General features: G+C 41.5%; 1 protein-coding gene across 2 annotated transcripts in view; it reads left to right on the top strand.

The window, feature by feature from the left end:
* FGF13 (fibroblast growth factor 13) overlaps positions 1–16,183 on the top strand; it is a 501,144-nt gene that overhangs the window by 296,591 nt on the left and 188,370 nt on the right. Inside the window, exon 2 of one of the 2 annotated variants that reach the window (XM_012536340.3) lies at positions 5,405–5,572. The exons of the other annotated variant lie outside the window; for it this stretch is intronic. Within the exon in view, the coding sequence (XP_012391794.1) occupies positions 5,405–5,572 (168 nt within the window). The remainder of the gene's footprint in view (positions 1–5,404; positions 5,573–16,183) is intronic. 2 annotated transcript variants of the gene reach the window in all.

The raw sequence follows: 16,183 nt of genomic DNA, 5'->3' as shown, positions 1-16,183 counted from the left end.
GGACATTTGATAATCTGTACATTTTGCCATATTTTCTGTTTCATAGATATTTTCAAGTATTTGCTTGTTGAAGTCACTAATATATGTCTAATAACTTTGGTAGTCCCATGGCTGTGTTCATTTCTGTTGCCCTGGTGATCTCAGATTTGCTTTGATTTAAAATCACGTCATTAATTATGTTGAGTCTTCTTTCTGAAGAGTTCATTTAAAAAGAGAAAACAACAGGGCTTCCCTGGTGGTGCAGTGGTTGAGAGTCCGCTTGCCGATGCAGGGGACACGGGTTCGTGCCCCGGTCCAGGACGATCCCACATGCTGCGGAGTGGCTGGGCCCGTGAGCCATGGCCGCTGAGCCTGTGCGTCCGGAGCCTGCGCTCCGCAACGGGAGAGGCCACAACAGTGAGAGGCCCACATACCGCAAAAAAAAAAAAAAGAAAGACAGAAAACTTCGTTGGAGACAGAGATAATCTTTGAAGCTAAGAAACACCGGTGATCCCCATCCCTGTTAAATATATCAATGTTTGTACAAAGCAGTCTTACCTTAGACTTTTTGGTAAACACACTGGAATCCTGGCTTCTAGGCTGTGCTTTTCCAGTAGCTGTGTGGCTTGTCGAGTCACTTCCCCTTCTTGAGCTTTATTTACCTTATGTTTTAAGACAAAGGGGTTGCATTAAGTTATCGCTAAAGGAATTGTGTTTGGAATGTTGTGGAAGATTGTAGTGTTCGTGATACTACTAAATATTTGGGTAGGTATTTTATGTAACCTATGATATATATATATATATATATATATATATATATATATATATATATATATATAATTTTTTTTTTTTTTTTGCAGTATGCGGGCCTGTCACTGTTGTGGCCTCTCCCGTTGCGGAGCACAGGCTCCAGACGCGCAGGCTCAGCGGCCATGGCTCACGGGACTAGCCGCTTTGCGGCATGTGGGATCTTCCCGGACCGGGTCACGAACCCATGTCCCCTGCATCGGCAGGCGGATTCTCAACCACTGCGCCACCAGGGAAGCCCCACCTATGTTATATTTATTGATAAAAGTTATAGAGTAAAACAGGAAGTGGATAATTTTTGGGGGGGCTGCACACGGGCTTTCTCTAGTTGCAGCGAGCAGGGGCTACTCTTCGTTGAGGTGCGCGGGCTTCTTATTGCGGTGCCTTCTCTTGTTGCAGAGCACAGGCCCTAGGCGCATGGGCTTCAGTAGTTGCAGCATGCGGGCTCAGTAGTTGCGGCGCAGGCTCTAGGGCACGTGGGCTTCAGTAGTTGTGGCTCGCAGGCTCAGTAGTTGTGGCTCGCAGGCTCAGTAGTTGTGGCATACGGGCTTAGTTGCACCGCAGCATTTGGGATCTTCCCAGACCAGGGATCCAACCCGTGTCCCCTGCACTGGCAGGTGGATTCTTAACCACTGCACCACCAGGGAAGTTCCGGAAGTGGATTTTCTAAACATAGAAAGGGTAAATGATTGTTAACTTCTTTAACTAAAAAAATACATTTAAGAAGTATATTACTTGGAATTATCTTTAATTTTATCAAAGATTGTTTTGCTACAGATTGATGCTTTCTTTATATCCAGTTTGAAATGGGAACACTATTTCTGTGATCATGAGTACCTCAGACCAGGTCATCAGGTTTAGACATAAACTCTCTTCCCTTACCATGAATGACCCCCAACCCCTGACCATGACCTTGATCTAGGTGATTGCTGAGAAGCCTGGGGGAGAGTGGGGGTGGTTTAATGCCAATCCAGTACTGATGCTGGGAAACCAATCCTGGATGCAGGCTTGCCCACCTAATGGTTAGTCAATAAACACCTTTTATAATGGGAACTAGGTCTTTCATAAATTGTGCTCTTAACTGTCATGCTACCAGTAAAGTCACTTATTTTTGCCACCCTCATCTCTGCGTATGCCACCTGTCAGTGTCTGCGTGTCTGTGGGTGTGTGAATTTGCATGTGTGCACTTGTCTCCTCCAAATCTCAACCACTCTTGTGGGACTTTGGAATTCTGAGTAGGTGATCAGGGCCAAGGGCACTGGCTGAGTGGTTGTCATTTCCCAGCAGAGGCCTGCTCCTTGACTGCTGTTGTCATGGGGCTCGCGGGGTTTCTCAAAGCATGGGCCCCACGGTCCAGAAATCAACCATGAGGGCTAAGCCACTCTTACCATCTTATCTGTCTTGAAGAGTCAAGTTGAACCTCTGAAACTGGAAGAGGTTTGGTGTAAATCTATCATCTACCTAATCACTGGAGTCTTTCATGCACCTTCAAGATTAGATAAATATTATTTAGAAGAACAGCAGGAGTCATTGAGTAAATGTGGACAAATGGTTCCAATGAACAAAGGCGAGAGTGGTTTTCAGAGGCTAGAAGTGATGTGCAAGAAGAAATGCACTAGAAGGGGGAAAACAGCAGAAGTCATAGTACTAAGCCAGGGAAAGGCAAATCCCATTCTTTCTTCCTGTTTTGATGAGCTGACTTCTTTACAAGTGTCCCTCTTTTCTAGAGCTAGTGGCCCTTGGAAGCATTGTCTCCTCATTCTTTTTGTAAGGAAGTAGAATTAAGGTACCCCCCTGCCTTGATGCTGGGGTCTTGTGGGAAGTCCCCTGTCATTCCCGCTGCTGTCAACTGCACATGCATCCACTGTCCTACTTGAAGGAGCCCTAAGAATAAATGCATTTAACATAATAGTTTTAATCTTTCATCCAAAATAAATTTACATTCAGAGATTTTATACACCTGTGTGAGGTGTTGCGTGGATGATGCCACTTCTGTTTACAAAGTCCAAAATATTTTTAGCTCTCGTGTCAACATGACACCCAGGTGTACTGATAGATTGAATATTCTTTTTTTTCTTTCTGTTTTGCCTGAATTGACTGATGTTTGGGGCATTGAGTGGAGACGGCCTGGACCCAAAGCTAAGCCATTAACTCCCAGGTGTTCACGATTTCCAAGGAAATGTTCTGTGCCTGTGGTCATTACTCAGATGGCACCTTAAATGCTCGCATCTTGGCACCTTTTGCACTTGCTAAATTCAGCTTGAAGAAAGAACAGGAGAGAGAGAATTTTGTGGAAAGCAATTATCTTGCACTTTTGTGACTTTCATGCTTTCCCATCATGATGAATTTGGGGGCTGGTTCTTGTATCAGTCACTGGGTTGCTTTCACTAGAATTTTGTTGTATGTTACGGATAACCAGTTGTATCTAATTAAACAATAATGATGTCAGTGCAAGGCATTTTCTGGGAATTAATGACCAGCGGGGAAAAGCTGATGGCTGGAGAGTCAGCCAAAGGCTATTACCTTCAGCCTGTCATTAATCTCCAGAAATGCCCATTTGTGACGTCATTTTTGGTATTGAAAAATGAAAATGGAAGACAATTTACTGGTGTTTATCATGTACTTCTGAATAGCAAGTTCTCTATATATTATCCAAAAGTTGTTCTTTTTTTTTAATCCTCCAATTGTCCTTTAATCTTAAAATTTGTTTCTTATATACAGTGCATGAAAATGGGATTTCTCAGCTTCTGTATAATCATGGGCAGGGTTTTGCTTTTTTTTTTTGAGTTCCAAGTTTGGGAGGTTTCCCTAAATTTTTTTTTTTTTTTTTTGCGGTACACGGGCCTCTCACTGTTGTGGCCTCTCCCGTTGCGGCGCACAGGCTCCGGACGCGCAGGCTTAGCGGCCATGGCTCACGGGCCCAGCCGCTCCGCGGCACGTGGGATCTTCCCGGACCAGGGCACGAACCTGTGTCCCCTGCATCGGCAGGCGGACTCTCAACCACTGCGCCACTAGGGAAGCCCCCTAAAATATTTTGTATGGTAAAATCAGAATTTATCTTTACCTATGATGCTGGAATTTGATAAGTGTCTATATTGTCGTAACTAACTGCTCATGGCAGGTAATGGTTGCAAATGGTTTGAATAGCAGCTGTTGCTACCGAAGATGTGCATTCAACGACCAGATTCTAAGAAGTTATAGTCACATTCCTAGTAGATGAAGGGAACTCTGCCAGGAAAAGCAGTGGGGGTTTGTCTATATAGTATTTTTGATTAGTGCTGCTGGGAGCTAGAGGAAAATAGAAAGAGAAGTAACTAAAATATTCATCACCTTCTTGCATAATTTAATGACTTATAAAGGAAGACAACAATTCCACATACAAGCAATCTATCAAGAACTTGTTCTAAACTCATAATACGAATTTCAAAGTTATGTTGGTTTTTATACCTTTTTTACTCCTACATGAAAGAAAGTTCTTAATGTCCGTTAGGATCCCAGCCAGTGAGCTGGGAATGTTTTGCCAAACATGGAAGCTTGAGATCCCATCTACTTTCAGCCATAAGCTGTTGGTATTTTACAAACACTGCAGCATTATTCTCCCCATAGGAAGTGTGCCGCTGGTGTCAGTCTTTCTCAATGCATGTTAAGTGTATGCATTTGGGGGAGTAGAATGAGTCAGCTCGCCGTGAATCATAGCTTTAGGGGCACTGACTCACTCCCGGTAAAATGGGATGGCCTCATTGGGAAGGGCATGAAAGAGAAAAAAATCCATGCTGGGGTCAGTTCTCTGTTTCTGCAGATGCAGATCAAATTTGCACCCACTTTGGTGGGTAGTTACCAGGCTAAAGAATGTTGCAGCAGACCCTGTAAAAGCAGACACCTTGTTTTTGCAGGGAGAAAACACTAGAAATTCAGTCTTGCTTAGGAAAATGCACAAAGGGCCTAGCAAGCTGAGAGGGGCTTGGTGTATATCTGAGGCCAGAATTAGTGAACCAGGCCCTGCTGTTCCGCAATTCAAGGTAGGTCTTTGAGCCAATGTTGATTATTAGGCTCTCAACTGGAATTTGTTCTCTGCATTGGGGGTTTCGAATATGTGAAGAATGTTTGTGACAGCCCCAGTTCTCTTTGGGGAAAAAATGAATTCTTTTGTCAGACTCAGTACATAGTGCATGGAAGCCGGGCCCTCTCCAGGAGCAGACTGAGGAAGAAAACCTAAAGTAATACACTGAGAAGTTGGTGGACATTTGCCATTTTCACCTGTAAATATTTATATTAGATTTCAAGCTGAAACATGTGAGCTCTCCATGGTGTTTATTTAGATACAATATGGTTATTGGTATTAATATGTTTTATTGTTCATCCGGGACAGTTTAACACTGTTAAATTTTCATTATACAAGCAATCGAGGTGTGTATAGCTGAGTAAACTATTCCCAGGGCTTTCGTATTATAAAACTAAGCCCTTAAAAAGAAAACCCCCAAGCTATGCAATGCTTTTCTTTGAAACTTTTCTTGGGAATGTTGTTTCTGTAGTCTTCCTGGGAGTAGAGTTGATGTAAGACGTTCGCTGCTTTCCTGAAGCTCTAACTTGAGTTCATTTTGTTATGTGGTGACCACAGTTCTGGATGACGCCCCCCCTGGCACACAGGAATACATTATGTTACGGCAAGATTCCATCCAATCTGCGGAATTAAAGAAAAAAGAGTCCCCCTTTCGTGCTAAGTGTCACGAAATCTTCTGCTGCCCGCTGAAGCAAGTCCATCACAAAGAACACACAGAGCCCGAAGGTTTGTGCACGACGGACGTGTGTCTTGCTTGTTTCCTCTCATTCTTCTTTCTTTCTCTTTCTTTCTGACTGTGCATTGCCCTCTGCTGTGCTGTGTGTTGTTCGGCCCCTGACATCGTTCCGAGGCCCCGTGGCTCGCCAGTGAGTGTGTTATGCAGTCTCAGATGGGACACTGTATAATACAGTCAGATCTGGCCGGGCGCGCAGCATCTTCCTGCTTCTCACAGCTGACACGTGTTCAGCTGGTGTCATGACACTGCCCCGTTTTGGCTGCTAAAGTTGCTTGCTCCCGTAGCCAACATCTGGCCGAGTCTGGTCCCATCACATCGCCTTCCTGAAGCAGCAGTCGGCTGAGGAATGGCCCTTCCAAAATGAAATAATGAGAAGATTGTTCCAAATTTTCTCACTCTTCTCCACTCCATAAAGCCTTCTGCCTTGTGTTCGAAGAATGCTCATGATCTACTCAGTTGGCTGAAGCAGGCCCAGACTTCCCCTGTCATGCACGCCCGGTGCGCTTTGCCATAGTGAAATGCATGCCTCAAGGAAACGATGAGTAGTTTGTTTTTCTTTGCAGCTCAAGTACAGGTTTGGAAAACTCTACCTGCTGTTACTTAAACTGAGGTCAATAAGGTATTCATCGCAATCCGTGCTACAAATCCATCTGTGAAGTGCCTCGTCTCTAGAAAGAGTATTCATTCATTTTTCCACCTGTTTTGCATATATCAAACAGGGACATTTTTCACATTACCAAGTGTGGTCAACTTTTTGCCATCTGTGTACGTTTTGATTTCCAAAATGACATTTGAGAAGTATACTTATGGTAAAACAGCTCATGTTCTCCCACACCCCTCCCCCCCAACCCAAGATCAAATACTATCCATGCAATCTACCAGTGAATGATGTTGGGGGTGACAGTATTCACTAGTCCTTTGGCATTCGGTGTACACGTTCGCATAAATGGTTCTGGTACAATTTCTAGAAGTGCCTTTGTTCCGATTTCAAGTTGCCCTTTTTGCAACATTATGAGATCTTCAGTACAGCTGTCTTTCTGCTGTGTGGTTCTGTTCAAAGTTTGGTGTTTGAGGAAATTAATCCAAATTGAGTCTAGTCTATAGTTTTGGAAGCAAATTTTTACATCTCAAAGCCTCCCCTTTTTCCTCCCTTCCAAACAGAGCTTTAAATGTTCTTTGGCAGAAAATGAGAAGTGTACACTTTTCTATGCTTAATTCTATTTCAGCAATAGAATAGAGCATTTGCCTTTACTTTCCACTCATACTCCCGTATGCAAGCTATCCACTTTGCACATGAGTGCTGATGTCATCTGGAGATATAAATGGTGGCCCTTTACAGTGAGTAAGACAAATTTTTGGTGGTTTCATAGAGAAGATACTAACTTGATTTTATGCTTCACTGAAACAAAAAAATTAAGCCAGTGACAATGACTTTATATAATGCATTGCAATATTTTCTTTCTTTTCTATAAAATGATATCTGTATGTGATATATATCTATATCTCTCTCTATATATATATATTTGCAAGCACAAAAACAGTGTCTGTATGAGAGAAATATACTATTTATTATGTAATTATATTCTTATGGATGTGTGTATCTGTATTACAGATACTATACTGTTTTTGTACTTGCACATCGTCCTGAAAAACAAAAGTTGGTTAAATTCAGTCAAGCAATTGGTTAGAAACTTACTTCAAATTGTTTTAACAATTCTCAGATTAAAAAAAAACATTTGAATAACTAATTTTAATGGGTGTGTTCTTATTACATATAGTTTTTTTTTTACATCTTTATTGGAGTATAATTGCTTTACAATGGTGTGTTAGTTTCTGCTTTATAACAAAGTGAATCAGTTATACATATACATATGTTCCCGTATCTCTTCCCTCTTGCGTCTCCCTCCCTCCCACCCTCCCTATCCCACCTATTAGTTTTCAAAATATCTGGAGTGTATCGTGAATAATGTTATGAATGTTTTTAGATATGAAAAATTCTTTAGAGAATGGGTTGCAGTGAAGCTCTCTTGTACAAGGTTTGGATACTTTTTAAGCTGGCTGTCCTTGTGTTAAATGTGGCTTCCAGCCTTTCACTTTTGTATACTTTGATGGTGGTCATTGTCTGCTTTCAGACTGAAGGTTTCCCTTAGTCTTGCTCTCCTGGAATAGTGAAAGCTAATACTTCCCTCTTGATTTGTATGAATTATTTATAAATAGTATTAGATGCATTAGAGGTTTTCTGGGATGATATTTTGACACTATTTACAATTTTACTGTACCCCCTTTAAACAAGGAGCCAGAAGCTAATGGTGAACCCAGACCTTAAAATGAATACACTTGATCTCTGTACAAATTAACAGGATCCCGAAGACCTTAGATGGGGGCGAAAGGAAGCATGCTGTGGAAGAGACCTCGGATAAATAAGGAAACTATGCTAAGAAATTAACATGCTTACTTCATGTAGGATACAGAAGGCCAGAAACTCATCATTGCCAGGAGGTGAAGTAACTGTGGGTTTAAAAGGGTTCAGTGGCCGTTCTGGCGACCTGGAAGATTTTTGCAAGACTGGTTTTTAAATTCTGTAAGGTACAGTCTTCAGTTCTCTCTTTCAGTTGTTGTAACATTTTATTATGATTAGTAGAAATAAGAGATCGCTTTACTACAAATGGATAGACTCTCAATTCTAAACTGTATCCATACCTTGAAACATTTTATTCTCACGTGAAGCATTTTGAAGAGAGAGTTCCTCTCATGGTCTTTCTGCCAAAGCATGAAATTGACCTTGACTGTGGCTGCCCACCAATTCCACTGCAGGTGAAGGCAATGGACAGGGTGGCTAAGCCATCCATGGTTTGATCTGTGCAATGCCAAGCTGCCAGTGTGACCTCTTCTAATGCGATTGTGTGTGTGCGGCACTCATTTGAAAAATGAAACACTCATTGAAATTTGGGGGTGAAATGTAAGTTAGAGTTGGATAAGTCTTACAAATGATTAAATTAGATCAAAGAGGTTTATGTGTATTATGATACAGCTGGGATTAATTTTCTTCTTCCTTACTGAATTGATAAAATCTACCAACTGTTTTTGCATTATTATAAAGTCTTCGTGTTACTTTTGGTTGGTGATGTTTTTATAAGGGCCAGGTTATTTCTATAATTTATGATGATCTGAGATTTGGTACAGATAACTTATTTACAATTGTTCACAATCATCTATCTTTGAAAAGACATTTTTGTATTGTGTCCAGGGCCCTCAGAATTCATGTAAAATAGTACATGGAAGGCCTGATATACCTCCCTGGCTTTTCAGGATATACTAAGGACAGATTACACTTTGCCAAAAACAGCTCTCTATTTCTGAGCAGCCAATTCCAAAATAAGTTCTTTAGTTTGTTCCAGATACTTGTGATTTTCGGTGATGTGATTATTTCCATAAAAACCACTTACGATGGAATCTTATGTGAGTACTGGAATTTGGGTGAAGAAGCACATACAAATATCTGAGAGTCTAATTTGGCCCAGTACCAGCAACGCTCTTTGTTATAAGAAAGCCACATGGAGAGTGGAGATCGTTACCAAAATCTTTTTCTTCCTGTTCCAGGAGGCTCTTGGCAAGAGAAAGTATAATCATCAAAGCTTTATTCTTTTGTTCATTTTTTTCCTTTCATTGTCATGTGTGCCAAAATGAAATCACTGATTTAGAGTAACTTCTGAAAGCCAATCTATTATCAGTATAGTTTGTTGCTTCCGAAATGCCAGTCATTGGGCTTTTACTGATGTTTGAAGGTTGTTCAGAAGAATTACACCAAGATATACATGCTTACAAGTAGATAATGTTGAAAATCTACAGAGAAAAAGAAATCATGGATTCCCAGCATTTGCTTGTAGGATTGAAAATCCTGATCACAATAGTAAATTTGAAGGAGTTCATGCAATATAGGAAAGTATTACAAAGCTCAGGGTTTTGTCACCATCTTTTAATCAAGCATCTGGCCTCCTTCCTACAGTCCTGTTTTCATGTGATTTAAAAAAAATGTTATATATATATTCTATCTCCCCCCTCAGGACATCCATAACCTTTTTATTCAGAGAGGCATCCAACCACAGTGACTTTGGTTGGAGGAGAAGAGAATCTGTGCTCCAGCCCGGTGATGAAGTATGCCAGCTTTCACCAACCAAAAGAGAGCAAAATTATGTGCCAAATGTTAAGGGCGCATATTTGTAACAAGCACAATGTCTGTTACTCTGATACTGCCTTGGTTTCTTTATCCCAGAAAGAGAATATGTCACCATGAATATCAGTCTTGCCTAAATGGTAGGAGAGAAAGACGGTAGGAGAGCATTTAGGAACATGCCGAGGGAAATGTTTTTATTTTCATCCTCACCTTTTCTTTAACTTTGTTGTCTCCTGTTTTGTGTCTTCCTCATTTTCATACTAATTTGCCTTTTGAGAAAAATGGGTGTAATGCTATTTGAATTAATAGTTCAATAAAACGAAGCCACCTCTGATGCTTGATATCTGAAAATGTCTTGACTTGCAGGAAGGGTATAACTGCTTCCATATCTGTCCCCTTGAAGATGAGAATTGAGGGGATATTCCTATTTGATTAGAAGAACATGGGGCCATATGTTTGGGTGGCTCTGTAGAGATAAAAGACCTTATTCTGAATCTTTTAATTTCAAAATAACTATGACTTAGGGTCACCCTGCCTTTGTTTTATGACATGAAGGATGACAAAACAACAGCAGAGAGGTTTCTTTGCTCATTGAAGCCATTGGCAGCTTAACTGCAGAGTCACAAGAAGGAGTAAAATATTGGTCCATATGGAAATCGAATTAAAAAGCCAGAAATCTGAAGGCCTTGGTGATTAGCAATGAATAAACACTGTCCTCTCCCCATAAAGTGATCAAATGTATTTCTCTTGGTTACTTGTCAGCTACTTCTTAGAAGACAACTTGTTATCTCCTAACAACGTTAGGGAACTAGTAATGGCACTGAAACACAGTCTCTCCTCTCTCCTATTTCCCTACGTTATGGCAGCAAATACAACATTAAGTTGTATTTGGGGGATAGTTTCTACTCTCTGGAAAACTCATAATTTGATCAAGGAAGTATACATAACAGCCACTAATTCAATTTCAGGCCAGGATGCGCATTTATTATTCTCTTATTAGATACACGCATCTCAACTCAGTCTCCAGGCTGGCTTTTCTGGTAGGAACTAACAACCTTTTATTCTTTGATGATTCACTTTTTAAAGCAACAGGCCTCCCTTCCCCCTTGAGCCTTGGTGTTCCCGTCCTGACAGTGGTGATGTTTCCTGAGAAGTAGTCTCTCCTTTACAACTCTCTTGACTGAGGTTTCCCTCGGTTATCTGCCTCCATTTCAAGTATTTATGTTTAAATGAACAGTGCCCTGGGAAAGTTCCCGGAAAGGTCTTACTGGATGAACGATTGTGGTGATTCTGATTTTAAAACAAAGTCAAAATCTAAGTGCTGATCCTTGAAAACAATCTGGAAGTTATCTATCCATATAGCACTGCCCCCTTCAAAGCTGCTACATCAGGGATCGCATTGCCAACATGCTTCCGGGGCTCTGATGTCTCAGCAACACCTACTGGTTTTTTCCTTTTCACAGCCAGTTAATAAACCACTTAAGAAAATCTGCCTTTCTGACCCAGCACGGTATGACCCAGGTAGACTGTGGTCCACATCCGAAAAGGCATAGCCTGGATGACTTTGAGCTGTTTCCCCAGTCAAGCCCAACCCTAAGGCCTGGAGGTCTGCCTCTGTGAAGGAGATGCACCAGATGTGCTGCTGCTTCAGCTCTAATTTTCACTCCTTTGTTTTAAATGATAACTTGTTTGCCTGGTTGAAGAGAATGCAGAATTAACTCTACTCGCTTGCACGTGTTCTTCAATAATTATTGGATCACTATTTTCCAAATTATGTTTCATGAAACGCTGATCATATGTCTTTGTGAAAAGAGAGATCACATACACGTTTCCTGAATTCCACACCATTCTTAGAGAGTATTAAAGGTTTTAAGGAGTCTTACAGGTTAGGAATTTGTCTCTCTTTGGGCAATTCAGTGGTAAACAACATACTCCAGCTATCAGAACCTTTTTATTTGTAATACGTAGTAACATCCCACAAATACGCTTTGGGAAGTGCCATGCTGGCCCCACTGAGCAGCGTGTTCCCATCAAAGCTGGGCTCTGACAAGTAACACACTTGAAGATGAATGCCGTTCCCTTGTTCTCTGACCCCCGCCTGCTATCTTTAGGGAAGTCCTACTCCAAATGTGGTCTGTGGTTCAGGGCTGGGTCTGAAATTGTTTGTTACCAGTCCGTGATGAGATGAGGAGCTTGTGCCAGAATGCAAATCAGTGCACTGTTTCTTTCCTCAAGAAAGTATTGCTGTCTTTCTGCATGTAAATCAATGAGGTTAGAACACTCCCTCACACCCTAAACAAAAATAAACTCAAAATGGCTTAAAGGCTTAACTATAAGACATGACACCATAAAAAATTCCTAGAAGAGAACATAGGCAAAACATTCTCTGACATAAATCATAGCAATGTTTTCTTAGGTCAGTCTCCCAAGGCAATAGGAATAAAGGCAAAAATAAACAAATGGGACCTAATCAAACTTACAAGCTTTTGCACAGCAAAGGAAACCATAAGAAAAACAAAAAGACAACCTGCAGACTGGGACAAAATATTTACAAATGATGTGGCCTACAAGGGCTTAATTTCCAAAATATACAAACAGCTCATACGACTCAATAACAAAAACAAACCACCCAGTCAAAAAATGGGCAGAAGACCTAAATAGACATTTCTCCAAAGACATACAGATGGCCAACAGGTACGTGAAAAGACACTCAACATTGCTGATTATCTGAGAAATGCAAATCGAAACCACAATGAGGTATCACCTCACACCAGTCAGAATGGCCATCATTAAAAAGTCTACGAATAATAAATGCTGGAGAGGGTGTGGAAAAGGGAACCCTCCTACATTGTTGGCGGGAATGTAAATTGGTGAAGTCACTATGGACAACAGTACGGAGGTTCCTTAAAAAACTAAAAATAGAGCTACCATATGATTCAGCAATCCCATTCCTGGGATTACATCCAGAAAAGACAAAAACTCTAATTTCAAAAGATACACACATACCAATGTTCATAGCAGCACCATTTACAATAGGCAAGACATGGAAGCAACTTAAATGTCCATTGACAGATGAATGGATGAAGAAGATGTGGTATATATATACAATGAAATACTACTCAGCCATAAAAAGAATGAAATAATGCCATTTGTAGCAGCATGGATGGACCTAGAGATTATCATACTAAGCGAAGTAAGTCAGAACGAGAAAGACAAATATCATATGATATCACTTATATGTGGAATCTAAAATATGCTACAAATGAACTTATTTACAAAATAGAAACAGACTCACAGACATAGAAAACAAATTTATGGTTACCAAAGGAAAAAAGGGGTGAGTGAGGAATAAGGAGTTTGGAATTAGCAGATATACACCACTATATATAAAATAGGTAAACAACAAGGACCTACTGCATAGCACAGGGAACTCTATTCAATATCCCGTAATAGGGTTTCCCTGGTGGCGCAGTGGTTAAGAATCCACCTGCCAATGCAGGGGACACAGGTTCGAGCCCTGGTCCGGGAAGATCCCACATGCTGTGGAGCAACTAAGCCCGTGTGCCACAACTACTGAGCCTGTGCTCTAGAGCCCGTGAGCCACAACTACTGAACCTGTGAGCCACAACTACTGAGCCTGCACTCTAGAGCCCGTGCTCCACAACAAGAGAAGCCACCGCAGTGAGAAGCCCGTGCACTGCAAAGAAGAGTAGCCCCTGCTCTCCGCAACTAGAGAAAGCCCTCACACAGCAACGAAGACCCAATGCAGCCAAAAATAAATAAAATTTTAAAAATATCCTGTAATAAAGCATAACGGAAAAGAATATGAAATGAAATATGTGTATGTGTGTCTGTGTATCTCACTTTCCTGTACACCAGAAACTAACACAACATTGTAAATCAACTATACTTCAACTAAAAAAAAGAAAGTATTGCTGTCTTGCTGTGAAAAATAGTGTCAGCTGAACTAAATAAAAAATGTGCTTAGTTACAAGTTCACGTATCAGCACTAAGTCTTTGGACCCAACATTCAGCAAACTTGCTTAGATTACTTCAATGATTCTCAACCTCGGCTCCACACTTGAATTATCTGAGGACCTTTTAAATAGTAGTGATGCCTGAGCCCATCAGACCAAAATCAAGCAATAACCAATAACTTGTCCAAATGAAAACCCTGCAAAATCTCTTGTGGCTGAGTCTTGACATGGGTATTTTTTTTTTTAAAAAAAAAAAAGCTCCCCAGGTGATTCTAATGTACTAACAGGGTAGGAATCGCTGCCTTAGAACAAAATTACCTTGGCATAAGGTTCGTTGTATGATGTCAGCTGTCCATTTACAATTCTTATCATGCTGGTTGCATGAGCCTCTTCAGGAGGTGCCCTGTGATTAGAGGTCACTGCTGGACAGGCAGCACTTATATGACCTTTAGAACTTGTGTCCATGTAAGGTATCCATCCTTCCCAACACACACACACATTCTCTCTCTCTCTCTCTCTTACCTTTTTGAAGTTCCCTTGCCTCATTGCCTCTCTGCGCTTTTAGAAATATAATCTGGCTTTTCCATAGGAGCGTGGCAATCTGCCACCTTGTGATCAGCCTTCTTTCTTGCAAGCAGTGGTTGAAACCTTGCTCTGCTCTCTATGATTCTCGGGAGCACCGTGATCATACTTAAAGAAGAAGATGGGGGAGGAGGGGAAGGAGGAGAGCGTCTCCACATGCCAGAGGAGGACTTCTACGTGCTTCTTGACTTCATTGCTGCTGCTCTAGGGTGAGATTGCTGAAGTTGCCGCCAGCTGCCCCTGATCTGGGTATCTGTCCCCGAGGCTGTCGTCACTGGGGCATTTGCCCTCTTATCATCCAGACATCACCAGCTCCCACAGTGTAATGCGTGAAAACTGACTTTGCCATGATTGGGAGACTTTCAGTGTTATCTGTGTTTCTAAATCATTCCTAGCATTCTAAATTACATTGATTCAGGTATTTATTTGTTATACGCTACAGCATTTGTCAGCGTGCTTGAGAATATGCCGCTTGAATAATGCCCGTGGGAAAATGTGGAACAAGAGATATTACATCCTGCATTTTATCAAACACTTACCCTTGTCTTGCTTCACAGCCATTATCCACACTCACTCCGACACATCAAAATCACATGTTCACTTCCACCCATGTGCTAGCCTATTTCTACTTAGGAGCCCCAGCTATTTTAAGATATATATTTTCAGAACAGCTCCAGGTCAACCTTCAAGCATGTCCAGCTTTGGAAGCAACCAGTATACATTGTCTGGAATATCGGATCTCCGAGGAGGAAGGAAAAGGGAGCACAGTTCCACTGGGCCACTTCTACATGCAGTGAGAGCGCTGTGCAAAGCCCCTTAGAGGCAAGATCACAAAACCCCCGTAAGGTAGGGGCTGCTACCAACCTTTCACAGATGAGTAAACTAAGATATGGGAAGGTTAAGTCACTTCCCCAGCGAATGACAGGACTTGATTGAAACGTGGTTTTTCTGGCCTCCTTTTCCCCCCATGGCTTCTCCATATGCTCAGTTTTGCCCCTCTTGCCCTGTACGTGCATTTGTTGTCTAAAAGCAATTTTTTTGCTGAAACATCTTAGTTTTAAAGGGAAAAATGCTGTCTGCACGCCATTCTCAGCTTTGCTGTGATAATACGTTGTCACAAGCAGAAGGGACTCAGGAAGTACCTGCTAATTCTGCAGGCCTAGAGTTAGGTGGAGTGTAGCACTCACAAGAAGGAAGTGAAATGACCCTCACCCTCAAGGAGGTGATGACCTTATCAAGGACACACAGAGAAAGCGTAGAATGATTATGAAAAGCTAAATTCCATTTGAGTGCAATAGAACGTTCCCTAGATAAATAACATAACTGGTCACTTGCCTCATCTTTCTTTAAGCCAGAGGATGCTCTTCACCTATAATAGCAGAAATGAGGAAAGATCATTTCTCATTATTAAAAAGCTGATTCTGTTGGTTAAATTTTTTTTCACCACCATGGGGCTTCCCTGATGGTGCAGTGGTTGAGAATCTGCCTGCCAATGCAGGGGACACGGGTTCAAGCCCTGGTCTGGGAAGGTCCCACATGCCGCGGAGCAGCTGGGCCCGTGAGCCACAACTACTGAGCCTGCGCTCCGCAACAAGAGAGGCCGCGACAGTGAGAGGCCCGCGCACTGCAATGAAGAGTAGCCCCTGCTCGCCGCAACTAGAGAAAGCCTGCGTACAGAAACGAAGACCCAACACAGCCAAAAAGTAAATAAATAAATAAAATTAAAAGTGTTTCTTATTAAAAAAAAAATTACCACCATGAATAAGAATGTTATTAAGACCTGCTCTCAGCATTTCCCCTTTTCTGTTTGATTAGTTTTTACCTAGAGGTTTAGATATTAGCCATGAGTTCTCATTACTTGTTGGAAC

This window comes from Orcinus orca, chromosome X (genome assembly GCF_937001465.1).
Source record: "Orcinus orca chromosome X, mOrcOrc1.1, whole genome shotgun sequence".
NCBI lineage: Eukaryota > Metazoa > Chordata > Mammalia > Artiodactyla > Delphinidae > Orcinus > Orcinus orca.
The sequence above is the reverse complement of the archived record's forward strand: the minus strand, read 5'-3'. Positions and strand labels throughout refer to the sequence as shown.